General features: G+C 41.2%; 1 protein-coding gene across 1 annotated transcript; it reads left to right on the top strand.

Moving 5' to 3' along the window:
* Positions 1-866: 866 nt before the first annotated feature.
* GLIPR2 (GLI pathogenesis related 2) lies at positions 867-26,368 on the top strand. The gene is made up of 5 exons (XM_036379031.2): positions 867-1,364; positions 13,243-13,351; positions 16,805-16,908; positions 23,801-23,878; positions 24,835-26,368. The coding sequence occupies exons 1-5, from the start codon at positions 1,352-1,354 to the stop codon at positions 24,993-24,995; spliced, it is 465 nt and encodes a 154-aa protein (XP_036234924.1). The 5' UTR covers positions 867-1,351; the 3' UTR covers positions 24,996-26,368.
* The last annotated feature ends 987 nt before the right edge of the window (positions 26,369-27,355 follow it).

Here is a 27,355-nt window from a genome sequence, read left to right as displayed (position 1 = left end):
AGAGAGACTGAGAAGAGATTTCCTTCTGCACCTTCTCTGACTTCCTTCTCCTCTTCTGCTGCCTGCCTTGCTGCCAGCAAAGGAAAATATCAGGCAGCTGTGAGAATGAATGCAGTCTCACACCCCGCGGTTTCCTCCTCTGGGTGGTGATCAGTTGCCTTCATGCCTCTTCTCTGTGACCCCATCAGCTGTCAGTGACACTCCCTCAAGCTGTGTCTCAGCCCTGCCAGTGGAACCACCACAGGAGGAGCAGTGTGTTGGTGAAGGGATGTTGCCTTTCCCCACTTGCTGCTGCTACTTGCATAAGAAGAAAAAACCCAACCCTTGCATCTTTTTTTTTTTCTTTACTTACCATAGAGCCAAGCCTTCAGAGGTGGACAAAGGATAATTAAATCCTGATGAGCCAGCAGACTTGGCACAAAACCAAGAAGAACCTTGAAATATTCAAAGGCATTGTAAAATAATGGGAAGCATTAACCTCAGATCATTTTTGTGATGATGAGAAGATGAAAGTTGGAAACACGTAACTGAATTACTGTTTGTAGATATGCAGCGCTTCTGAAGTTAAATCAAAGTATCATTCACTGTAGTTAAAGTGGTTAATATTTGCCAGATTAACTTGAGGCATTTTGATGTAAAGTGTAGATAACAGTGGCACAGCGTGCTTACACAGATGAAATGAGACATACTCACCTCCAATGCTTTTCACAGAAACACACCATCAGCACAGCTCCTCTTTAACCTGCAAAATCTTATTTTACTAATACCTTCTACAGGTTATGTTGTAACAGAGCAGGAAGTGATTCATTTTAGACATACAAATGTAGTTATACTTCAAAGTGCTTTATCACTTTTCTGTTTCAACTTCATGTACAGCAGGTGGGTAAAACTTCAACATCATTTAGCTGTATGAGAGCCCCATGGGCTATGCCCACTGTGGCAGCAGATCTATTTGTCAGCAGAATTTCTTCTCACAGCCTACTTTTATCAGAAGACAGATGCGATTACTAAGCTAAAATGGTATGTGAAAACATATGGTGTTTTGGAGCTGCTTGGTTACTGTGGAGGATAAATAGCTCCTGACCCTAACCAGGATCTTTTCATGAAAAAAGAGCGGTGTCCCTATGCCTTATAAAGGCATGGGCAGGCTTATTCCAGCGCTCAAGAAGGGGCGGTAGCGGTTCGTGCTGCTGAGTTGTTTGGCTTTTTTTTTCCAGCAGCGGTCGCAGGCGAATGAAGAAGTTGAGCTGAAACTGCGAACACTTCATCCCGGCACTTAGCGGCAAAACTCAGTCAAGAGAGGAGGAAGCAGGTGAAATTAAAAAAAAAAAAAAAAGAAACCCACTTGGTCATGGGGAAATCAGGTGAGCAAATGCCTTCGTGCAGTTGGCTGTGTGGTCGCACAAAGTCCGTGCCTGGTTTTGTGCTTGGAAAGCATTGCTAAAGCGTTCAGTGGCTTTCCTCGGAGAAGGCTGCTTTCATTTGTGCATGGTACAGCCTGGGAGGAGCTTTCTCTCTGACAAAGGGTTGGATTGAAAAAAAGAAAAGAAAAGCGACCCCCCTCCTCAGCCTGCACGGTGTAGAGGTAGTTGTATTTCATATACAACTTTGTAAAGTTTGTATTTTGTAACTTAAAATACTTTAACTTTGCTGTAAAAAATGGCTATGAATCCTGTAGCTTTAAAGTTATTTTGTGTCTTGCTGTGTGACAGAACTTATTAGCCTTGCAGATAAGCTGCAGGATGCTTCGAGGGGGGTAAGCTTTATCACCTTCCTGTCGGAAGGATTTAGATGTAAGATCTGGTTACTATTTAACTGCGGACAGACTTGCTCAGCTCCTAAGTCTCTCCCCAGCTGTGCGCATATTCTTTTAGCCTTTCCCTGCTGCTGCTGCTGCCTGTGCTTTGGTTCTTACCCCACTGCTGCTGGCTGTCTGTGTGCCCTGCTCAGTTTGGGCTGGAGAGACTTCTCCAAAGCTGCCAAGGAGCCAGAGACCTTCAGAAGGGAGTGCTCAGTGCCCCGGGTTTTCTCCGCCTTTGTCCTGTTAAGGCCATGAGTAAAAAACTGTCCTGAATTTCTGAAACAGCAGTGAAACTGGATGGGACTTTTTGTTCTTGTTCTTAGGGCATTGTTTCTGTGACAAATCAGAGCCTAGTGGCATGTTGTCTGTCTGTCCTGTGTGTGAACAGCACATATGGGGACATGCTCAGCAAAACCTAGAACTCGATTAACTCAAAACTTTATGCCTCTTCAGAGAAACTTAAAGAAAATCTTTGTGTGAGTAACACTTTAAAGGGCCTCAGCATGGGCATATTGAGTTTTTAAAAAATTTTCTTTATTTTTAAAGGTCAGCTTGCTAGATGAGATCAGAGCTGTCTGCAAATATGACTGTAGAGGGCTTACTGGTATGACACCCAGTCCAGACAAGCCACCTGCTTTTTTTTTGGCAAAGTCCAGCTGCCAGTGGGTGGGTTTGGCCTCATATCCTGACAGCTAGATTGGGATAAATAACCCTATAACAATTTAAATAAGCATAGTCACTGTGAAGTATCAAGTTCAGCATTTCCCATGCTAAGAAGTACAAATACCAAATCAGTGTAGTGCCTTTTCATTACATTATCAAAGCACATTGGGCAAAAGCAGTAGATATACTCCACTGTGCATCTCACAATCCCCAAAGGAATAAAAATCTCCTTTTGTTTTAATGCATGAAAATTGCTAAAAGAGTCATAAGGCAATTACCATCTTCATTTTTTTCCCTTGCATATTTATTGCTGTGCATTAGTTGATTTTTACAAACTTAGGAACAATGGCAGACCAGAAACTCCCTTTGCCAAGGCTTGGGTAATGTTTGCAGCCTTAAGTGGTTATACAAATAGAACTTGAGATCTAGGTATGTGTTAAGAATGTTTTCTATTTGTGTCATGCTTTTCAAACCAATGTTAAACTACGTCCAGGTTATTGTCTTTGAGCTGTGTGCAATATTTTTAGATGAATCATAAAACTGAGATCCTGTCCTGACAATTGGTTTATTGACTAAATCCCATCTGCCCTTTCTAGTTCACTGAAGTCTTCAAATTCCTCTCTGAGATCATTCAGTGTGGTTTGCCTTTGAATGGGGAGAGCAGCTGTTGTACAGGGTATTGCTTCCTCTGTGCTTTTTGTGAAATACAAAAAGTGTTCCTGCTCTAGTGCTCTTAAGGTGTGATGCAGACAAATTTCTCTGTACTAAGGTACATGGACATGTAACTGGTGGCATGACAGATCTGTTTGACCTCAGAACAGATCCCTTGCTCCTTTTCTGGGTCAGAGAGGTTAAGGCAGGGATTACCTGAAGGTTTAATTTAAGGATGCTCTAATTCATGACAAGCAGGGCCACTACTTTAAATGAGCAGTTTCTTTAACTTCTTGGGTTTGGTAAATCTGTCTTGAGGTCTAAGTATCGCCACGCAAAGAAAACCTGCTATTGGAAATCTCAGTTCTTTGGTAAAAACTCTCCAATAATGTTGTAATACTAGTTGTTAGATTATATTTGAAGCAATGTTCATTCCAAGTGTCAGAGCTAGAGACTTAGCACTCTGCGTTTCATTGGATAGAGCTGAGTGTTGAAACCATTGGCACCTCTGACTCAGCTTTCTTCCCTGAAAGCTACAGGCTGATGAAACTAAATTCATACTGAAACTTCCTTGTCAGGGTTAGAAAATGCCTCCCGTGGTCATAACTCCTGCAAGCACTTAAGCCAAACACGGAGACCCCCTCTGCCCTCCCCCAGGTCTTCCCTTTTCAGACACCATTTGGATTAGTGGGGAGTGCAGGCAGCGGTCCCCATAGATCCCAGAGAGCTCTAACCAAGAAGACAGGGACAATATTTCTGCAGGAAAGGAGGGGATGGGGAGCTGGCAGCTCTTGGCTACCCTGTTGCTGAGACTGCCGTGCTGGCAGGGCTCTGACCCCGCTGCAGCTGTGCGCGGCCGGAGGCGGGGTCCTGCGGGCAGCCCTCGCCCCACGGGGGATATCCATCCCTGCCAGCAGCTGCAGGCGATGCTCAGGAAAGCAGCTGGCTGCGAGCTCCACTCCTCCGCTCTGGAGCACGTGGATTTCTGCTGAGCAGTGGGAGTCTCTGAATAGGCTGGCATGGCGGTAGGAAAGGCTGCTAAAAGTCTTATTTCTCCCACTTCCCCCCGGGTTCAACCTCGTGGGGGAAGGGAGCTTGCCCCGCTTGCTCCCTACGGGAGAATAGCTCTCTTTACTCTGGCAAGTGTGTGCAGACGGTGTCAAGGTCAGGCACAGTAAATACGGCAATCTTTTTACAGAATTTGGTTTTGTTTTATTTTTCTGCTGGTTTTCCTTTTTTCTACCACTTCTACAAATGTGGGCGGGACTCCAGAGAAAGGGCTGGGAGTTACCCACTGCTCTGCGTGTTGAGTCAGTACAAAAAAACAAAACAAAACAAAGAGGGGCTGAGAAAGGGTTTTGAGAAAAGGAAAAGAGACAGGAACCAGACTCAATGCAGTTTTCCATGCCGGTTTTAATCTCATTTAGAAGCATGTGCTGGTTTTTAACTCTTCAGATGCATCTTCAGAGCACAGTAAAAAGGACTGTTGTGTTTTCTGCAGAACAAGCTATGTCTTCAGCTGAAATACTGACTTGTATTTCAGCATCCTGGTAAGAGACAGCCATGTCAGGTCATGACAAAAATACAGGCATACTGGACAAGTGACCTGTTTGCTTTCTGAGAAATCAGATACTCCCAAGCTGCCAAAATGGTAAAGAGTTATGCTGGCTTTACAGTACTGGAGGGGATGGGGAAGATGGATTGTTCTGAACTGCTAGAAACTGAGCTTTTGCATTTGGTAACATTGGGATAGTTGCAGAACTAGCCAACACAAGTTACTGTCTTTTTCTTTACACCAGAACTGAACTGGTGGTGTGGTGGGAAAATGACTTTGCAAAACCAAAGTTAATTCAATTCTTAGTCCCACATCTACAGTTGTGTGTAGAAGACATTGATTGCTGGGTTCAAGTTCAATAAGTAGCAGAGAAAAAAGTCTTCCAGGAATGTGTCAGGCTTTGGCAGTATTCTGGGCCCAATTTCTACCTGTCTGTTGAAGCATCAGGGTTTTGGTGGGGGAGGAGAGTGCAGCAGCCACCGTGTGCAACAGCAGTTGCTCCTGTCAGCTGTTGGTTTATACCCTTAGCTCCTCGTGTCCAAAGCAGATAAATACTGATGCAAGTGGGAAGGGCTGAGGAAGAATAAGATAGAATGTGATGGTCTGTAGTAACTGAGATACCGACCAAGGTTTCCCATGCTATTTTGCTGTACATAAAAAAAAAAAAAAAATTGAGCATGAAGAAAGCTTTTATTACATGCAAACGCTGCACCCATTTCTATCCATACAGTTGGTAGTGTGTGTCCTGCCTAGGTTTGAATTTGCTTCTGTTGATGCTCTATGTGCAGGAACAAAAAGTATGAGAAAACAAGTATTTTGATTTTAACTGTTTTGTTGTTTATTATTTATCTCAACAGGCCAGAAGGCCGTGTCAGAGCTCTCATTCTGTAGTGGCTATGTTGTTCTCTGAAAGATAAGTTGGAGCCTATCTGTGTTCTGTTTTTACAGGCAGATCTAGACAAGTTCTGCCCATTCTGGGAAGGTCTGAACAGCAGCCAGAGCTGGGCTGGGTGGCCCTGTATAGGGGGATGAGGTGAGGCTGTGTGGGTGCCCAGTCTCCCTGGTGCAGAACTGGCTCCCATGCAAGTAGGTGAGAGGAGTTGGTAGGAGTTCTGGAGTGTTTTGTAGGAAGACAATATGGGTCTGTTTAGGTCACTGTAAACATTTAATGTATCCCTGGAAATGTTCAAGGTCAGGCCAGATGAAGCTGGGGTAGGTTGAGCAATAGGGTATAGTTGAAGGTGTCCCTGCTCAGTGCAGGAGGAGTGGCCTAGATGATCTTCAAAGGTCCCTTTCAATCCAAACAGTTCTATTATTCTATGATTCTATGAAATAAATACCCTTTAAAAAAAGATTTTATATTGTGAGAACTGGAGTTTAACCTGTTGAGCAGAGGGATGAAAAACAGGTGGTGTAATTGATAGTAAATGTGAGTAAAGAAAGATTTCTGTGCCTCCCTGCCTGACTTTGGGTACTGGATGGGTGAGTTCACACAGATCAGTGATCAGAAGAAATGTGCATGGCCATATTTCCATGCCTCAGGGAGGTGCATAAATAAACATACTTTGAGCATTGCCACAGCTATCTTGGATGTCCTTGGCAGAAAAACAAGGTGGGAGGACATTGGAGCTGATGAGATTAAAACTAGTTCAGGTATGCTTACCCCAAACCATGATAGAACATGAATGGTAGAGGTGTAAAATGCAGGAGCACATCCCAGCAGACATGGGATTGTTCTATCTCACTTTGATTCTTGTTTGCAAAATTCTTCACTTTCCAAAGACTTTGGTTGGCACCACACAGCCAGAAGTGCTATGGAAAATGAGCTTGGCACTGGGTAAAAACAAGGTTGTGTCTGTTGCTGTCCATCTACAGAGCATAAGAACATGCAGCATGCAAAATATGAATAGAAAAAATTATTCCATTTCAATTCAATTACTTCTGTACAATTACTCAAAACAACTGATTTCTGTTGTTACTCATTACTGAATATAGTTGTGCCTTATTATCTTCAATAAATTTCTGTAATTATAAACTCTAGGCATATACAGCACACTGGGGAAAGAAGAGATGGAGAAGATTACACGAATTGCATCTCCTGCAAAGTGTGATTCTAACACAAACAGGTCACTTGTGGCTTTGTGTTTGGAAGTGCATGTGCCCTAGGAATTAATTAAGAACAGGAGGTCTTTCTGATGGGAGAGTCTCCTTAGCCTTTTTAAAAGGGATAGCAGCATACACATTAGATGCCTACAAATGTCGTCTCTGTGGCTGTGTGGCATGATTACAATATTCAGGTGTCCTTCCTGGCAGAATAGTAATAAAAACAACACTTTTGATTTTTTTTTTTTTTCATGCAAAGCCAGGACTGGCTGCTCTGGAGATGACGAGCAGTCAGTTCCGACCTTATGTCACTCCATGGAAGTGATTGCTGGCTGTTCTGATTGTTGGTCAGTTTGGAGGAGACAGGTGCTACAAGCCAAGGACTTCTCCTCACACCCTTGCCTCCAGTGGAAGTGAAAAGTTGCTTCTGTCAGTGCTCAAGACCTCAAGACTGCTGATTAGTGCTGCTTGTTTTGTAAATGTCTGTATCACAGAAGGCTCTGCTGCCTCTCAGAGCTGTGCAGCCTCCAGTTTACCAGGTGTTCCTTTTTAATCAGGGCAGTCAATTGCCTTACTGTTTATAAAAGGCCTTAAGTGAGGAAGTAATCAGCACTGTCTATTATAGCAAGAATAGGACTTGCAATCAAATAGTGACATGACTAATGTCATTGAAACATTATTGCATTGGCAGCTTCATATTCTCAGGCCACATGCCCCAGACTGGGTATGAGGGAAAAGAGTGTGTTACATTGTGTGGCACAGGTAATGCAAGGTTATTAAGTTGCCAGTTTGCTGTAGAGCAAGCCCAGATATTAAAATGAGTGGGGTCCTTGTCCATCAGATGCAGTTAACTCAGACATCTCACTGTTGTCCTGAAGCTCACCCCAGTGATAAGCAAGTGTGTGAGAAAATTCAGGCAAAAGTGGATGCTGAGAAGCATCACAGAAATTCCTCCCTGAAGAAGTATCTCCTGAGCTGAAGAGAAAGGTATTTTGAGCAGCAAACATAGGAACGTTCCAGGAAACTACTCCCATTTAAACTGGTATCTAATTATAGCTCCCAATTCCTTTCACTTTCAGCAGTACTTTCTCTTCTCACTTTTAGTAAGGTTACAAGATAACTCAGGTTGGAAGGGAAATCATGTGCCAACAATTGTGATATCTCTCATAAATGCTTATTGTACAGGATGGGGACCTTGCCCCTTTTTTGAATTCTTGATTGTGTAAAAGGAGACAAGGAAACCCCACCCAGGATACAATACTTTCTAAACATAGCATTATTAAATCTTTCCTCCAGATTTATACATGGTTTCATTTCTTCTGTATATTTCCAAGCAATCAGCCAGTTATGTTAAAGAAAAAGGGAGTTTAACACTGGAGGAGATCAGTTTTTATGGCTGGAAATAATTCATGAATTGGAGTGTCAGATCTATTTTCCTAAATGACATCAAGCATTAAGGCCCAGTCTTGGAAGATGTTACAGTCCCAAATGGGGGGCAAGAAAGTGCAGTTAAATACGTGGAGAAAGAAGCATGGAACATTCACTCCCTGTTGCTGCAGACCCAGCCAGCATGAGACCACCCTGAAGCATTTGTGGCTTCAAACCAAAGTGCTGAGTCAAAGTGCAGTGGAACATAGACTGTCTTCTTAACATTTCTCATATCAGTTAGACATCCATCACTCCTCCACAGAAGGAATGCTATTCTCACAGTGGGAAAGATTCAGCTAGGGATGGTTTCCAGAGAGTTACATTTTAAGTGTGGATAAAGATTAATAATAAATGTCAGCTCTCTTAGAAGAGTCTAGATGCAAATGTTGTCTTTAGAAGCTGGGATCTCTTTTTCTCAGAATTTTGTTTCCAATCGGTGAATATGCTTTGAGAAGTTTGTCACAATAGAAATATCAGTTACCTGGGACAGTAACAGAGGACTTTTTGACGTAGTTACTTTACAGTTCCCTAAAGCTTCTAATTTCAATTAATTTTTTCCACAAACCTGTTGGGCCTACTAAAAGCTGTATTTGCTGCATTCTTATTCCATAACCCACATCCAGTGTAGAGTAGAGCAGTTCTGCTGAATCAAGGGAGACTGAAGGGATTTCAGTTTAAAAGCAGAGCTTTAAACTCAGTGTTTAAACAATTACTTAATTACCTTTTATGTGTTTTCTATCTACTTTGCATCTGTCTTCTCCATGTATTTTGGCTTCTGTTGTGGTTTAGGAATGGTTTTCTCCAATTTAGTGTTCCTACTGAAACCTCCCCAAATGATGTACTGCTCTCTCAGTCTCCTCTCTCCCTTCCCATGGGTGGCTGGAGAGGAGAATTGGAGAAACAAAAAGTAAGGACTTGTAAGTACAATTTACTGGAAACAGCAATGAGAAACAATTTACCAGAAACAGGAAGAAAACAAACAGTAACAGCAACAATATTAATAGAAAAATGTACAAGACAGGTGAGTGATTCATATGCAAATGCTCACTACCACTTGGAGCCTAAAACAGCTGATTGTGCCATGCTGCCTTGACATGGAAGAGACCCCTTCTCCCATTCCTGGAAAATCATGAGAAGTGGTAGAGAATAATCTCCAGGTCCTAGCTGTGCTCCCTTCTGGCTATTGCAAAAATTAGCCCTGACCTGGCTGGAAGCAAGATAGTTTCTTTCTGCCCGGGTTCTGGGCCTGAAAGAGTAACATGGAAGTAACATGCAGTGTCCTGTTAATATAAGAGCAAATTTCTAGGTATTTATTTTTTGGGGGAAGATTGAAAGGTGGGGTCATTATCTCAATTTACCTCCAATGCACACATTGGGTGAAGATTTTTGAGGCCTCTGTCGTGGTTCAAAGAGAGATTGAGACAGATGTAATGGTACCTTTCTCTGTAGGATTCTGAATGAGGTTTGTTTCATAGTAACATAGGGCATTCTGGGTTGGAAGACTGTTGAAGGTCCTGTAATACAACCTCCAGAGCAGGCATATCTTCAACTAGATCAGGTTGCTCAGAGACCAATCCAACCCCACCTTGAATGTTTCCAGGGATGGGTTATTCACCACCTCTCTGGGCAGCCTGTGCCAGTGTTCCACCACCCTCATCATAAAAAAATTCTTCCACACATCTAGCCTGAATCTACATTATTTTATTTTATATCTATTTCCCTTTGTCCTATCACTACAGGCCCTAATAAATTGTCTGCCTCTGTCTTTCTTATAAGCCCCCTTTAAACAGAGGCCACAATAAGGTCTCCCCAAAGCTTTGTCTTCTCTAGACTGAACAGTCCCAACTCTCTTTTGTTGATAGCATTATATATTAATTATTTGAAGGCTAAATAGAAAAACTTAGTATTTATGGAAAGTAAAACATTACCAGTGAAAATTAATCCATAAATAATAGGACCACAAGCACTGAAAAGAAACAATACCTCTGGAGATTGATACAGGGCTCATTTTTGAGTCACCAGGGTAGATACTTAGGCATAAAAACATATGCTTGTTTTGCTAGCCGTGTGTGTGCCTGCTATAATGCTGTGTGTCCTGAGTGCTCAGGTAAAGGCTACCCACAGCATTTCTGCTGTGTAGGAATTTGGTGCTTTGTGGAACAATTCACTTCTACCATCTTGTGGCTCCACAAGAGCAGTGGAGGAGGCACAGTTGACAGCAGCAAAGGTGATGCAGGGCAGTTTGTGTTGTGGAACACATGTTCAGGTAAGTAAACTCTGTTTTGGTGCCCAAACTAAAGAAGAAATGGCAGGAGAAGACAGCTCTAACAAGAGGCTGTATGGGTTCAGGCATGAAGAGCTCTTCATGCAAGAAAGACTCAGTAGATTGGCGCTGCTTAGAGACAGTAAGAATAGAGAAATAGAATTCTCTGAAAAACAAATGTGATGGGAAAAGGCAACCTAGATTCCTCTGCCTATTTTTCCCCGTCACACAAAGCTGATCAATGAACCTGGAAGTCCAAGAGCGTAACAGCTGTAAGGTATGCTCTGTACCACATCATAGCCTAGAAATTCATCATCACATGCTGCCATTAATCTTAGCCAGTGTTCCAGAAGAATAAGAAATAGAGGCAAATAATTGAATATTGAGGAGGAAGCAACTGTATCTAATACTTTCAATTGTTTTACTTATTAAGGTGCATAATGATCCATGACCAAACTTAACTCTCTGGCAGTAGAAAATAATTTTTTCTAGCAGCTTAAGCAGCTTACATGAAGGGAAAGAAGTATGTCTCCACAGCTGTTTGGGAAGCTGTTCCCATTTGGGTGGGAGCCTGAAAACTCCCATTAACTCTCACTTTTAATGCCTGGCTTCTCAGTGTATGGAACACTGGTAAAATGGAAAAACTTAACATGCATTCTGAAACAAATCTGAAATATATCTGGCACTTGGGCGTCCCTCTCCACACATCATCAGGCACGGGAAAAGCTGTACAGAGGGAGGTGGTTAGCACATGAGCTTGAGTCACAGAAGATAAGCATTTCTATAGCAGCCACCTTTGAGGGGAAGGGAGGATGGAGGTTCTCCAGGGACAGCATAGCAGTGCCTGTTGCAGCTAGAAGCAACTCAGTTTTGTCCATGACTTGTTACTCTTTGTAAGTCAGAAAGTTAGTACAGAGCTACATTATGCAGTATTTCTGTTAATCTATGGACTGGGCACTGATGAAATCTATATTTCAGTTGACTTTTTTTTTTAAATTAGAATTTCAATTTGATATTGTCATTGAGAGCAAATTATTTGGATAGAAACTTCCATACTTGCAGGTCAGATTGTTTATCTACTATTTCAGTGCTGAGTGGGTAAGATATTAAGTCTAGATGATAACAGGCACAAGTTTAGCATGGTCTCAAGAGAAAAAAAAGTAGTCTGGAGTATGTGATGCAACTTTCAAAGCTGTGTTTTTCAATGTCCTTAATTTGTAGGCTGTCTTAACATTTCCTTGCTGGAAGCTTGGACCCCCTGCATCAGGGAAGGGCGTGAATTGGATGTAGGCTTGCTTTCCTCAGTGACTTCTAATAGATGCTGTAGAAATTGGCTACCTCTGTAACAGAGCAGATGAGAGGTTTATGACTCTAGCCTGATAAAATCAGTGAGCTGTGAGCTACAGTAACCAGACTGATGAGACAGGTTCATTAGGAGTTTGTGTGCTTGAATACCAGAATGGAGGTGCCTGTTTTTCTGGTGATGTGCAACGTGTGATACACAAAATTGAGGGAGAACTGAAGAGGAAGAAGGTGGTGGGCAGATGTCACCTTGTTCAACAGGGCTTCTGTGTTATACCAACAAACTGATACCAAAAACGTGAGCCTGAAAGCATGTTATGGAGAATATATTAGATATATGTCCACAATGACACTTTCATCAGGAAAGAGCCAACCCAACTTCTGACTGTGTTCAAAAGATTTAAGGACTGCAGGAAACTGTAATGGCTTTCTTGTGTGCATTGGATACTAAGATTATTTTAGGCTACTGTATTATCCCAGTGCTATTGAGGAGCTAGAGAGAACTCCAAGTGCAGCCTAAAGCATGAGAGTAAGCTGGGTAATCACCTTAGGAAAACGTTCTGGGAGCAAACTGGCAGCTCTATTGTGGGGAAAGTGCATCATTACAAACAGCAGAAGAGAATAATGCTAATACAGCAGAGAATGATTGATTTCAGTTGTCAGGATCAAGTAGTGAGAGGAAGCTGAGAAATCTAAGGTTAATAACAGGAAACTCTTTTTAGTCATAGGATCTGTTCGGGTTTCCCAAGTGCCTTGCAAGGTAAATGATGGTAGTCATGCTAACTGAGATATTCAGAAATGAAGCTGATGAATCATTAATAAATATAAAAACCCATGCCACAGTAGTTGTTTCTTTCCTTACCACTTGCTGTTTGTGAACAGTTATTTGCCTTGAGCCAAATAAAGGTGTATTTTGAGATTTCTATGAATTTGTACTAGAAAATTAATTAGATGAATGGTGCATGTTTCCAAGTACATGCAGAGATCTAAACATTTTAGTATCTTCATTCTCTTTAGGTGGTGCCCTGACTAATACAGACAATTCTTGCATGCAGGGACAATCATTTGCATTTTTAATGCATCTCCTTGGAGGAGTTATTTGTTGCTTACTCTGAAATTGGAATGGTGATGCGGTGCACTGAGAGCTTAAAATGAAAGTCAGTCAAACTGATTTTGGTTTTAAACTGACAAACTGATTGACTAACCTTAAATCACCTGCTGTTGAGGAAAGCAGTAATGATCACAGTTTTCTTCAACCTCTGGTGAGTCTGTAGCTTTCCCAATGGGAGTGTCTGTTAGAGTTTGGTTTTGGATGGAAGTCAGTGGTTCCTTTCATCCTGCTGCCAGGTAATGAGGGTGGTACCCTTGTGTTCTTCTATCCAGCCTGCACCAGGGCTTGGGTTCAGAGTATGCTTTTTCTGTCTTCGCTAATGTCTGTATTTGACAGACCTTTCCAATTTTTTAATGTGATTTCAGCTTCCAAACAATTTGCTGAAGAAGTCTTGAAAGTACACAATGACTACAGGAAGAAACATGGAGTCCCCCCATTAAAACTCTGCAAGAAGTTAAACAGAGGAGCCCAACAGTGAGTTCAGTCCTTTCTTTTCTCTAATGAGATTTGTGACACTTTTATCTGTTAGGTTTGACTGTGTTTATTGCAAAGATATTTGCCTTTTGACATGCTGATAACAAGTGAAGACTTACTGAGTAGAAAGTGTGGGACTCTACTCTTGCATCCCCTCTTTTTCCATCACATAGCAGTAGCTGGTCACATGGACACGTGGTCACAATGATACAAATCTTTCTTGGAGCCTTTTTCAGATGTTGACTACATCTGTCTGCACTGGTAGGTGTCCTCTACAGAGGTCAGTTGTCTAAAACATGCTCCATCACCACTTCTGTCAGATGAGAGATTGTCATCTGCAGGAGAAGATCTACTCCTGCTGAAATAGCGAGAAAAGAACTTTTTCATCATAAGAAGTGGTGACTGGTCTAAGATCAGTGGAATCAGGACGAAGTAATTTCAGATTAATTTATTTATCTCCCAGCCACAAAAGTAAAAGTATTATATGTTCTCTGTTCTGTCAGGAAGGAAATATCTTGCCTCTACTCCAGTGTTGAAGACTGCACAACTTCTTCTCAGTCTAACATACAGTGAATCCATCTCCCTGCTCTTTGACTTGAGTCTTCCTTACAGATATTTGAGTCCAATACTGCTTGTCCTCCTTACTGTAGTCATGATAACCATATTAATTCCTTTCTCTTTACAGTTGTAGTTATGATAACCATAGGAATTCCCTTGTCTTTACAGCAATCTTTTTGAAAAAGTAGATTTAAAAATCTTCAGTTATTTTTTAATTATGATCCTCACAGTACAAAGGAGATAACTGAAGGAGTAAATGTTGATTAAACTATTCAGAAGGTAAATTATACTGAATGGTGGGCAGTTTGATTCCTACTCTACACATAACATCTCCTCCCATTAGCTTTCTACCATAACCATGCAGATTTCTCTGTGCTGGGTGATTGGGAGAGAGAGATGCTGTAGTCTTTCCAGAACCTGATTATTGTCCCAGCATGATGGGACACAGATGTCACACAGATGAACTGGCTCCTGACTCCTAGATTTCTCCCAGGTCTTGTGATGTACAACACACCATGTAAATGGCATGTGGACATGACCTCTGGCAGGAAGAAAAATCTTGGTGTTTTCACTTTTTTTCTTTCTTTTTTTTTTCTTTTTTTCTTGAGACACCATTATAACTGGATACAGTATTCCTAAAGTGTGGAATGCTAGTGACTCATTCACCAATCTTGTAATCTGCTGGGACTTTCCTTCTGTTCTTCAAAGGGTTTGGTTTTTTTTGGTTCTGTTTTTCATGCTCACAGTGAGGGAGAGATTTCATTGACTTGTCAATAGCACTTGTTGGGTCTCAGAAGTGCAACACTCAGTTTGAACAAGTTGGCTTGTATGAATAGTTCAGATTATTCTATCAAATATGCATTGCTGCACATTTATCTCTGAGTGTGCTGTTGCCCTTGCTGGGTATTTTTAGATCCTTCGGAAATTCTTCACAACCCTCTTTGGTCTCAGCTGATGCCCTGCTGCAATGAACAACAATAGGAAACTTCTCTTTGCTTGAGGTCTATAACTTAACTTGTAAGAATTAAGATGTTTAGAGACTGGTAAAACTGCTTGATAGCAAGAACAAGAAATGTTTTGGTTGGAATAAAAGACATGAAATTTAAGAAATCTCATATTTTTCAAGACAGATTTTGTATATTCTTAAATTAAAAAAAGAACTTGACCTTTTCTTTGGGTATATCCTATATATATACACACCTTTGTTGGTTTGTGTTTGGGTGCTTTTCTCTCTGGGTGCTTTTCTGTGCTTCTCTACCTGAGTTGAAAATGGTATGTTTCCTGCTATTTGGTTTCCTACTATTTTCAGGTCCAGTTATTGTGACAGGTGAACTGACTATTGGATTCCTGCTTTAACATGAGATGAGTCAGCCTCAGAAGGTGTCTGTTTATCTCTAACTGTAATGAAGCATAGGGTGATGATCTCAGATGAAAATCTCATGCTTTCAGCTGCCTGAGCTGGAGTGGATTAATCACCTTTTGTCTCAAATCCCTGTCAGCTTCATCCATCTGCAATGTGTACTTAGTCCTGCCTCTAACTTGGGATATGAGGATCCTTAGGAAAATTACAGGACTGTAGAGATAGCATCTAAAGATCCTCCAGTCCAGGATCTAGCAAACTGACAACTGACAAGTTTTCATTATTTCTAAATTAATGGATGTAGCTAATTACTCTTCTTTTTGTTTTGGTGGGTGGATTAGGGCAGAAGGAAATTAGAACCTAATGACTGCAGTGCTAGCTTGGGTCAAAATGTTCAGCTGGACAAAATTCATGTCTCTGGCAGATGCCAGTAATTCATGATTAGGGAAGGAGTAAGAGGACAAAACAAATGTGATCCTTCCCCCATTATCTTCTTCTGGAAATTACAGATTTATCCTGGAAATTACCATTTTCCTAAGCAGTAAGTTGTGTCCTCATTTATTTGTTGCTGTTCATTAATATGCCATGAAGATTCCTCCCCACATCCATACACTGTGAATTTGCTCTCTCTTTTTCAAACTCATGTGTGCTTTGGTGCCTGCATTGTCCTGTGGCAATGACTTCTGCTGCACAGTGTGGAAGAAGAGCTTTGTCTCACTTGAATTTTAAATCTATGACCTGATGACTCTGTGTTGCCACTATAAGAAATAACAAATGGTCTTTCCAATTTCCCTATCTCTGTATTGAAGCCTTTCCAATGTTGAATAAACAGAGTAATTGCTTTACCCATTATGTTCTTCTTAACCCTATTGTTCTAAGAAAATAAAATACATCCCACATTCACACACATGTCAAATTCTGCAGAAACAGTGCTGCTTATCCCTGTGTTGGTTTACACAGTTGTTGCCTGAGAGTCTCCATGTGATCCCCTTCTCTTCCATCTTGTTTCCTGGTACATTGCTCTTTTTTTGAATTTCACCTTTTTTTCTTTAATTTGTAAATGGAGGGGGTTTGTGCTTTCTTTGACTAAATTCCCACTTCTGTTTTTTTCCAGTCTCACTGAGAACATTTAATTTACTCCTGTAAGGGACCTAGAAATGCCAGGAGGTGGCACCTGTAGCAATTGCTGTAAATACTTCCCTTTCCACCTGCAGCTGTGGCTAAGGATGGCTGTTGGATTTCCAAGTGCTGGTTAAAATGTGGTGCAAGGGAATCTGCCCTTTGATTTCTTCTAGGCCCTTCTCAGAATTTATACAAATGCTCATGAAAGACAGGGAAAATATGTTTTTCCTTTGCCTAACTCATTGATCTATGTAACCTTAAAGCATCTCTGGTTCAGGGCTTTGCAACTTGACTTAAACCTGTCATCTTCCAGCACAATTCCTTCCTTGCATATCCTTCTCTTCCTCCTGTTCCTCCTCCTTATTGCTCATTGCAGCTGTGGTCCCTGACTCAATGTGTGGTTCCTTTGCTAGGTATGCAGAAGAACTGGCTACCACGAGGGTCCTCAAGCATAGCTCCGAGTCTGCTAATGGGAATTGTGGAGAAAATCTAGCATGGGCATCCTATGACCAATCAGGTGAGCTCTCTTCTCTTGTTGTCTCACAGACACTTGATAAATGCCTTATCTCAAGTACTTTGGGTTGCATCTGGTAGCAAGAGTCCTGGAGTTTCCTCTACTTCAAATGTATCCAGCATAGCCCAGCCCAGGCTCCCTGGGGACAAGGCTGTTGTTTTGCAGTTACCTGTGTGTCCTGAGAACAAGAAGCATTTGTGGGCACAGAGGGAGTAAGGGACTGTGGGGGAGTGTTATGTCCCTTTGGAAGCAGGACTTGGCAGCTTCTCCCTGCTCCCTATGTCCCTGCTGTGGAGCTGTCTTTAGTGGTGCTTGTGTGTCCACGCAGGAGAGAAGGAAGTCGACAATGCCCCCAATTTCACCTTTATCCTTAGTTTGTCCCAGCCAAAGAGAGGTCTGCCCACAACCCAGCTGTGGTCAGGGAAGTGGAAAAATGTCTCTTGCACACTGCTCAGCAGTTCCTGTTTGTGGGGGCAAAAGCAGGGGACTGGACACCAAAGTGACAGTGGCTAATGTCCTTCCACTAATATCTTCCACTCTGTCAGCAAAAAGGCTTTAAGCCCTTTTTCATTATTATATTTTTGAAGACTATTTTACTCCATGTGTTTTCTGATTGTAAGTGTAATTTGTCACTGTGAGCCTTTGGTTTGGGTGCCCCAGGAGCTGAATTTTGGTGAGGCTGACAACCTGTAATAAGCCCTCAGCTGGAGAGAGATTCAGCAGGCTCTTCCCTCCTGCCTCCTTCCAGTGAGCAGGGCTCATGTCTCAGCCTGCTGGGACAGCAGGTGGGATGTATTAAAAGTGACCACTTGCTTTCTTTATTCCAATCTACCCCTGGAATTTCCAGCACAGCCCCAAAGAAACAGAAGCTCGTTTCTGTAGACTGGAGGCTCTGTTTGAAGGACCTGGAAATTTTAGTGAGTTTTAGTCCCAGGGATGCTGTTTGGTTCCTCTTCAAGTGCCAACTCTAGTCCCAATTTTCCTGTTGAAAAAGAAACCCATGGTGGAAAAATACAATTTGATCTGCTCATATTTGGCATTCTGTCCTTTGCAAGGGTGTGAGGAAAGGATTGGGAGCAGCATGGGAAAACACAGATGTATGGCAGAGTTTGCATAGGGGCTATGACTCACTGACTGAGCTTAGCTCTTTCTTGTTTGTGTTACTGGCCTGTGCTCCTTCCCTTGAGGTTAAAGCCACAGAATTCCCTTTTAGAGAGCTGGAAACATAACACACAAATCCTTCTACATAATGTCTGTCTGTCTTTTCTCTGGATGTGGTCTGTTTTCTTCAGTGCACAGTTTCCATACATAGCTTTCCAGTTTTGAGAAGTTTTGCTGGTTTTTATCCACAGGATTAAGTACCATGTTGAGCAAATTAAGCTACAAGCCTCTTTTGTTCTGTGAAACATTTCTACTTTTCCAATGCAACAGGATCACTTGAAGTGCCAGAATGAGAAAGCTAGTTCTTCAAAGGAAGTTATTTTCTCATCTAGGCTTAGTCTTCACCTCTGTGGAGTTGGTTCATTCTTCCTCTTTTTCTCATATAGTTCCCTCTGGATAGTTAATTTGTACCCTGCTCAATGAGGCAGGAATTTGGATTAAGACATCCATTCAGGGGCTTGACAAAGGCAGGCAGTGTCTTCTGGTTTCTTTCCCAGATAAAGCAAGACTCAATAAACCTCTAGAATACTCTGTATTCTCTCTCAGAAAGTGACGGTGTTGTTTATTTTGGCTCTTGCTGAGTTCTGTAATAATGCCAGAAGATGCATTTCTTGTTTCAGTGAAGGCTTAAGCTTTCAACTATAAAGCCTTCTAATATGACTCCTCTCCTGGTACAAGAATACCTTGAATTCTATTCAGGATTTTAGAGTTACATAGCCTAAAGCTGTTGCTAGAAATATGTTTATCCCTGTAATCCAAGAAAGAGTTGACAGCTGTTTCCTCCCTCCAGTCCTGCAGGAACTGCTCTGTGGCAGACTTTTCTTTGTCTGTGTTCAAATAAGTGAGCTGTCATCTGCCACTAATGCAGAGACTGCAGCCTGCCTTGGCAGCTGTGCTATGTCAGGCTTCAGGATGCATCATCTCATTTCTCATGTGTTGGGGGCTGCAGGCAAGCACTGGATATCTGAATTCTGTTTGGGATGGCTGGTGTGGCTGAGAAGAACCTGCCCTGTTGCTGGTGGAAGCACTATGGTTTATGAACTCCAGAGAGTTTGTAAGAGAAATCCAGTCAGCTATCCCCCAAATCTGTCATGGGAGGAATCTGGGTCTCCTAAGGCTGGGACTAGTGTGCAGAACAGCACAAGCACTGTCTGTCCAAGCCCTGGAGCAGTGTGCTCTGACTGAAGGCCTGCCTTGATCTATCTCTTGCTGTCTAACACCAGGCTCGTACAATAGTGTTAAATAAAGTAAATAAGTAAAGACCTGCATAAGGGATGTTGAAAGCAGAGAATTACTTCCAAAAGCCATTGGTATGACTTTAGTCTAGGTAGCTATTTAACTAGGCAGTGTTAAATCCACCCTCTTTCCCTTCAGACTGGTGGAAGGAATTTATGAAAACTTAGTTTTTAAGTAGATCACTGAGGTGCTGCCCATTTGCAGAGAAATATGGTCTATGTGATTCTATTAGAATGTTTTTGGCAACTTAGTGGGATTACTTGAGGATTTAAGCTTTCTTTGGTATGAGGAGAAACATTAAGGCTGGGCTCAGAGATGTTAAATGCTGAGGGGAGCTGAATAAAGGAATAGGGCTACCACAGCATTGTGTTCCCAATGGTGAGGCTAGGAATGTGTGTCCAGTCTTGCATAGGCTGGGAATGTGTTTCCAGTCTTACACAAACACACATATATCATGGACATGTGTTTATGTGCAGAGCAGCACAAACAGATGCTGTCAGTATTAAAATGAACAGCACCAGTGGCCTCTTCCTCTTTCCTTTTCCAGCTGATTTCAATATATGTTCCAATATATGTTACTGGAGTATATATAAGTAAAAAATGCAAGTATCTATTTCTCAGTAAATGATTTAAAAGTAGATATAAGTGTTCAATTGTATAGTGTTCAATTACATATGTTTATATATATGTATATAATAGAAATATAATTCCAGTGTGGATCCCAGCAGCAACTGAGCTCAGACACTCAGTCTGCCCAGTAGCTGTCCCTGGATCCTGATTTCACCAGTAGCTTGCACCTGGACATACCCTGAGGCTGCAGTTCCACTCCAGTCACCAGCACAGTGCACCTCATACACACAGGTCCCTGGCTGCTGACCAGAACCCAGGCTGCAATGGCCATACACTTCTGCAGCTCCCCCAGAGCACTTCACCTGCTCACCAGCTGGTCCCTCTCCTGCTTTGCTCCAGTTGCTGGCACCACACAGAGGTCCCTGCAATCCTTGGTCTGGTACCAGTTGTTGGCACTCACACCCTCAACATCTACACAGAATGGGGCTCCTCACCCAGGAGAATAGCTAAAAATTACATTTAATGAGACAACAGCACAGCTGATGAGATGCAGAGCATGGCTGGGTCACTGCTTACATGCAGTGGCCCCTTGATAACAAGGGAGACATTATTTAGACTGTTAGTCCTACATCTGGACTGAGCCCTCATGGTCACTCCTCTGACCCTTGGAGGAAGCTTGAGGCACAGTCAGTGTGGCCACGTTGCAAGCATGTTGCTCATGTAAGTAAAATCAAATCACTGTGCTGGTTCTGGTCCCAATCTTGGGCAAAACTATACTTGGACATTAGTTCAAGGATTGTTGCACCAAGTTTTCACCTGAGGAAGATTGTCCATCATGACTGAAGCTCATTAGAGTGAGATTCAGCCTGTTCTGAAATGAACATCTAGTAAGCCTAGCTGAGCAGGTCATCAGTGAGCTCTCTCTCACTGGGACAAGGGTGGAGTCAAACTGTGTTTCCATAGTGAAAGTGTTGAAACTCTGAGTATAGTTTACAGTAGTGCAAAGAGGAAGGGTGATAAAAAAGCCCAGCAGAATATTTATGAATCAGTTCCACAAGCAGAGCAACAGAAGAGAAGCTGCAGCTCTGACTGCCGGGCAGATCCATGTGCTTCTTGAGAGGAGTAAACTTTATCATTTCTGCTCTGATCAGGAATGAAGAATGTGAGCAATTTCTTTTCTGTGTATTTTTCCTTCTGACTGAAAAGCATTTTGAACAGCAACCAACTTCCTTTGTTTTGGGGGAACTCTGGGAGCTGTTCTCAACAGAACACTGAAAAGCAATCAAAATAGACTCTAAATATGACTGCATCATTTATTCCATAATACATTTAAATGGAAATATTGTGGTCAGTTTTCTGAACAGTAAGTCTGAGGATGCAAGTTGTTGCTAAAGCAGGTAGGTTCAGGGCCTTGTGCTGTTTTCTCCTGACCCTTGTGCTGTTTTCTCTCTAGAAGCCTGGAGGTCACTGGGTTCAAAACAGGGGTTTTCCTTGGTCAGCTCTCCTATGTGCCAGCTGTCACTTTCAACACTGTTTTGGCTTGTGTCCCACCAGGGCACTGTTTACTGCTCCATAAAGGGCAAAGAATCACAAGAAAAGTATTTCAGAGGAAAGAGAGACTGTTTAATCCCTAGGTACCTACCTGTCTTCTCATGTGGTAGTAGCTTCCACATTGGATTCTCCTTCACTTCCCGTGCCATGTGACAGATACCATTCATTCCCTTCACTTAGAGAACACTTCTTTAACATGATTTCAAGACACAGTTTGCCAAAAGTTGCCTAGTCCTTTGGTGACCTTCTCTTTTGCTGGAAAAAAGCCAGTCTTTATTTTCTCACAGTTTGTGAGGCCATGACTCTTTTAATTCAAGGATGATGACAGCAATGCTATATAATGAAAACTTGATCCTGCATATGAAAAATGGAGAATAGTGATCAGCTTCTCAGCTTTAACTGCCTGGCCTCAGTCAGTTGAAAGCTTTCATCCTTGAAATCTGGGAATTAACACATGATAGACTGTGCTGTCCAACTATGCTCATTGTCTTTCAGGTACAGGACTGAGGCAGTCTTACCTGATGCCATTGCTATCTCCCTTGAATTAAAGCAAACAATTTTTCAAATGATAGTATTCTTTAAATTAAAAGCAAATTAATTATGAAGAGATATTGTATTTGTCAAAACTTCCATGTGTTCTGCAATACTTGCATTATGGAGATTTTAAGTTCTGTCACGTGCAGCCTAGGCACACTTCTCAGAGCTACAGTAAGCAGAGTGGGGGTTACTTTCTCTTTAAATACTGTTTATACTATATCCCACTGATACATTAACAGAGGGAATAAAAAGCTGGCAGCAGTGAGAATGTAGTCTTACATCTGCTAAAATCTTGCTTAGGTAGTATAGTCACTTCAGCACTAGTACACATAGAACACATGGGCTTCATAAGGTCTGATATGTCAGCAGTCACCTTCTGTACTTCTGTTACACCCAGCTTACCACAAACCCTTCATAGCTATGAAATCTAGAGTGGGACAGCATGATCTGATTGGTTTGTTTTGTGTTTTTTTACTATGTGCTTTTTCTTTTCCCCTTGTATTGCATAAAGGTCACTATTTGCACTTTCTTTTTTAGTCTTGATTTTAGCTTTAATACGAGTAAGAAATGAACAAATATGTGTTACATACTTCAACCATAATACAGGTCTAGTGGGTTTGCATTTCTGGTGCAAGGAGAGCAGGAAAAGAAGAAACCAATTGTTATTCCTGAAACTTTTACTTTGGGAGGCAAGAGATGTTTTGTTACCTTTTTATGTAGAAAAAAATATTTATTCTACTAAGCACTATTCCTAATGACCAGTGTGGAATATAAGTTCATAGTACTTCAAGTTCATAAACCTCTCTAAAGATAGCATTTCATTGAATATTTGCTTATCAGCTAGGGCTCTGACAACCAGCTTGCCAGGCTAACATCATCATCCTTTTAGCTGACTTCAGTCAAAACAAACTGAAGTTTAAAGAAGTTAACACAGTGTCTGACTTCTAGAAGTGCACAAGTTTAAGACTTTTTGCTGCAAAATAGCAAAGCATGACTCATTGCTCTTCTGCAGCCAACAGTCCACCAGGGACCAGCATTCTTCATGATGTCAGGCTTAACAGCTTTGGCAGCTTGCTTTGAAATCTCCTGGCCTTGTGTGAATGATACATCCTGGAATGCTAAGCAGAAATTTAATTATTGAGGTTGCTCAGGGAAAAACCTGACCCCTCTCGTGCCCCCAGTGTTTGGCACAAGAATTTCCTAACAACCAGTAATGGAAAACAAGTAACATTTGACATTTGTCTGCACTGCATCTGCAGATTTGGGTCTGAGCTACATCCCTGGCTGTAGTCATGGTCCTCATACTGTTGTCAGGGAAAGCCTTGGGTGGGATGAGACAATGCTGGACACACAGGCTTCCACACAGAAGCAGCTCCTAAGTATGAAAATTTGAGGTTTCTGTAGTACCCCAGATTGTAGTGCCTCAAAATGGACCTTCACAATGGCTTTAGTGCTAGGTAGAAACCACTAAAAATAAATGCACTCAGAAATCAGAAATATTCAATGCTGGTGAGAACACGGGAAACTAAAGAGACATCAGAAATTTAATTTTTCTTTGGGCTACCTGGAGCTGGAAGGGGTAAGCATCCACAGGTGTGACCTTTTGCTTAGAAAACCGGGAACACTTAGGCATTTTCAAACACATTTCAAGAGGAAGAAGAAGCTGGTGAGAGCTGTATGTGTAAGCCTGATGACAGGAGCACTTATCCAAGATGAGGGAGATGTGTCTTCATTACCTTCCAAGCTGAAAGTTACAGAAGATCTTACTGGCCAGGCTGTAAGTGAGCTACACTTTTGTGTTTATGTCATGATTCTGCAGCACATTTCTTTTGTCTTTCAGGAAAAGATGTGGCTGACAGGTGGTACAGTGAAATAAAAAATTACAGCTTTCAAAACCCAGGGTTTTCTTCTAGGACAGGTAAGTTCAGACTGGGAACTGTCTCTTCAAAAATGAAACTTCTACTATAATGCTAAAAACTGACAAAAGTGTAAAAAACCCTGAGAAATTAGAAAATAAACAAAATTTGTAGGGGTTTTTTAGTACTGCATTTTTCCTCTGACTTCAAAGTTTTGAACAGGCAACTTATTTTAAGGCAAATTAATTTGTAAGAAATACTAAATTGGAATCTCATTGGAGTCTTACTAAATGTACTGTGTTGTTGTTTACATTGATATGTGACTTCTGCTGAATTATATCACTCCACTCACAGAAATCACTTCAGCTAAAATCTGGAGACTGGGGATAGGTTGTTGCTGCATATTAACAATCTAGTGCAAAATGAATTTGAGAATGTTGTTCCTCAAATAAAGCTCAAGCAAGAGAGGTACCTGACCTTGTTTCAGATTAAGAAAATGACGCTTTTCTCCCTGACTTTGGGATTTGCCTATGCATAGTGGGAACAACAATGTGGGGGTGGCTATTAAACTAGGCAGAAGAAGGCACAAAAACAGTGGGGTTTTTGAAGAGTTGCACATGCAAACACATGGGGGAGTATGAGGCAGTTAAAGCAAATGAATAATAGTCACTCCCAGAACTGCTGTTCACACTGCAGGGAGTACAGACTGTGATGTCTCTGTCAAATTTTACATCAGATATTTATCCAACTACTTCTTCCACAACTCTCCTGCTACATGTTCTTATTTGGATACAGAACATAGAAATGGGAATAGTAGTATGAAAACAAATCAGGTTAGGGGTTTTCAAGACAAAATGCTAGAGGTAGGGTTCCTTTTCATGTCCTTAGCTTGTTCTCATGTTACACAAAGAAGCAGCTGTGTATTGTTCTTTTTTCCTCCAGCACCTCACATGTTAAAGGAAATGTTACAGATTTAGTATTTAAAGGGAATGTTTATGTTTCTTCTCTCTTTCTTCAGGTCACTTTACAGCAATGGTTTGGAAGAACACAAAAAAGATGGGAGTTGGAAAGGCATCTGCTAGTGATGGCTCAACGTTTGTGGTGGCTAGATATGATCCAGCTGGAAATGTAGTAAATCCGGGCTATTATGAAGAAAATGTTCTTCCTCCAAGAAAATAATATTTAATTTTTTTAAGGTAGTCTTATTGCTTAATGACAAGTGAACCTGTATTTGGACCTAACAGTATTGAAATGAAGCCCAATTCAATGAATTCTGTTTGATACTTCTGTTCACGTCTCAGTGTGGAGGAAGCAATTACATTTTGCTTGAGTCAATCTGCACATCAGGCCCCTGCTGTTTCTGAGGGGACCTCAGTTTATTTGAGGATGAACTATAAGCAGCATTTCTGAACAATAACATGGGTAATTTTTTTTTAATTGTTTGCATGAGCTCTGTGTCAGCATGTGAGTAAACACATGTTGGATGTCTATTTTTTTTTTAACAAACAAATGTATAGCTTTCTGGAAACTGAAGATACCAGCTTGTAATTATATTATGTACTCCCAGCTGTCCAATATTTCTTAATAACTGTACCTTAGTTGCTCTGTCTTTACCTCCTGCTGTTGTGGGACCCACTCTCTGCAGATGGAACACATGCAAAACTTCCTGTAAGAAAGGTACATGTGTAAAATGTAGTGGAATTCAGACCTGTGTGTTTTTATTAAGAGGATCTTGCAGAACACGAAAAGGCTGCTGGCAAAACTGTGGCCATCAACGCAAGCTGTAACTAATGCATAATCTAAAAAAAAACCCTAAAATTTTTTAATCCCATTTTAGATGATGATATATAAAATATGTTTGAGATGAATATATTTTAAGTTCAAAGTGCATCCTACATTTTACAGTATGTACCTTGTATTATAATCAAATTGTTTACTTCCATTGCATAAAAATAAGATTCTACTTTTTTGATATTTATGCACAAAAAAGTGTCTTTGACAGTGTACTTTGGATTTTGTTTCTCAGTAATTTATTTTTATTTCCTAAGGAATATCTTTTAAAGGTGTCATGCTATACAGGCAATAATATTCCCAAATCATCTCATCTCCTTTAATAATGTAACGGTAGGGGTATTCACATTGTCATAATTAAAAGATGCTTGCTCTTTACTAATATTATTCAATAATAGTACTATTTCATGTGCTGAATTGATGCCTTGAAAACAATGAAGATTTCATTTCATTAAGAACAAGCCAAGTGGATTGGGCTCTTTTGGCCAGGTTCATATACTCTGCTTCAATTTGGGGGCTTGTTTTCTTTGTAAAAGTTTCTCTTGACTTTTGCTGGGATTCTGTATGCCATAATCTGGTTCATGGACAGTGCCATTACAGAAATACTTCTTTTTGTTTACACTGTTGTAATAAACTGCACTCTCATAGCTTGATTGTATGTCACTGTGATGCTGTTTGTTACAATTTTTTGCTGTAGCCAAGAATTTGACACATATCATGAACAACTGAAAAATAAATATTTTTGAATATGAACAACTCAAGCCTTTGCTGTTACCTGATTCTTTGTCGAATAATCATCACATTTTATTTCCAGGACATGAACATATGACATTATTTCTTTTCTAACACGGGGTGAAATAAAAGCAGCAACTATTCTAGTCCAGGAAAGAAAGAAGAGACCTTTTAGGAGAGGCTAAATCATGCAGCAGATGATAAATCCTCACTTGACACAAAGACTGAGGGAAGGGTTGAGGCTGAAGAGTTGTACCTCTTCTCTCCGAGCTCCTGCTTTGTACCTTGTTTCACTCTGCTGCTCCCTCTCTCAGCTGACGTGTTGTCGTAAAGAAAACCCACTTGACTCCCACTCAGGTGTGTGTGTTTTGCAGGAAATGCAGCCTTGGGGCCTTCCTCCCCTCAGCCCTCAGCTGACAAGAGAGATGGGAATGAATACAGAACTTTCTATAAAAAATAACAGGCTTGCTGCAACTGACGTAAAGTTAAAGATGATGTTAAAGAAATTGGCAGTATTAAATACTCTGTTTTTTTCCTAATGACTTTCATGCTGTTGGCCCTATAATTTCTTGAATGATTGATACAAAACTGTACATATTGTAGTTGAGTGAGTCAAGTCAGAATCTTTCTCTGCTGCCACCTAGGTTTTATTTTAAGTCCAGAGAGAATTGGGAAGGTAGGTAAAGAGAGAAAACAAAACAAAACCAAAGCTTAACTTATCTTTATTTAAAATTATAATCGCGAGTGAACTTTTGGAGGTTTTTAGACATACCATTTTGAGGGAGCATCAGAAGTAACTGGAGATGGAAGAAACACAAAGTCACTCAGATTGCCTCAGTGCTTGCTTCATGCACTCCACAAAGAGTCCATTTAAGTATGACTGTAACAATTAAAAAATCCCAAACTGTTAATTTATTTCTTCATGACCCAATATTATGATGCTGATACCTTCTGCAAATGAACTCTGGCTGTGCAACAAGGCATGGTGTCTGTAGGAGTCCAAATGCAAAGGGAAG

The sequence above is a fragment of the Molothrus ater genome, chromosome 1 (genome assembly GCF_012460135.2).
Source record: "Molothrus ater isolate BHLD 08-10-18 breed brown headed cowbird chromosome 1, BPBGC_Mater_1.1, whole genome shotgun sequence".
Taxonomy (NCBI): Eukaryota; Metazoa; Chordata; class Aves; order Passeriformes; family Icteridae; genus Molothrus; species Molothrus ater.
The sequence above is the reverse complement of the archived record's forward strand: the minus strand, read 5'-3'. Positions and strand labels throughout refer to the sequence as shown.

What these genes read in the sequence shown, in the direction of transcription:
- GLIPR2 (XM_036379031.2), top strand. An exon ending in GGCATCCTATGACCAATCAG is followed by an intron (nt 16,909 to 23,800) that starts GTGAGCTCTCTT and finishes TTTGTCTTTCAG; the next exon opens with GAAAAGATGTGGCTGACAGG. An exon ending in AGGGTTTTCTTCTAGGACAG is followed by an intron (nt 23,879 to 24,834) that starts GTAAGTTCAGAC and finishes CTCTTTCTTCAG; the next exon opens with GTCACTTTACAGCAATGGTT.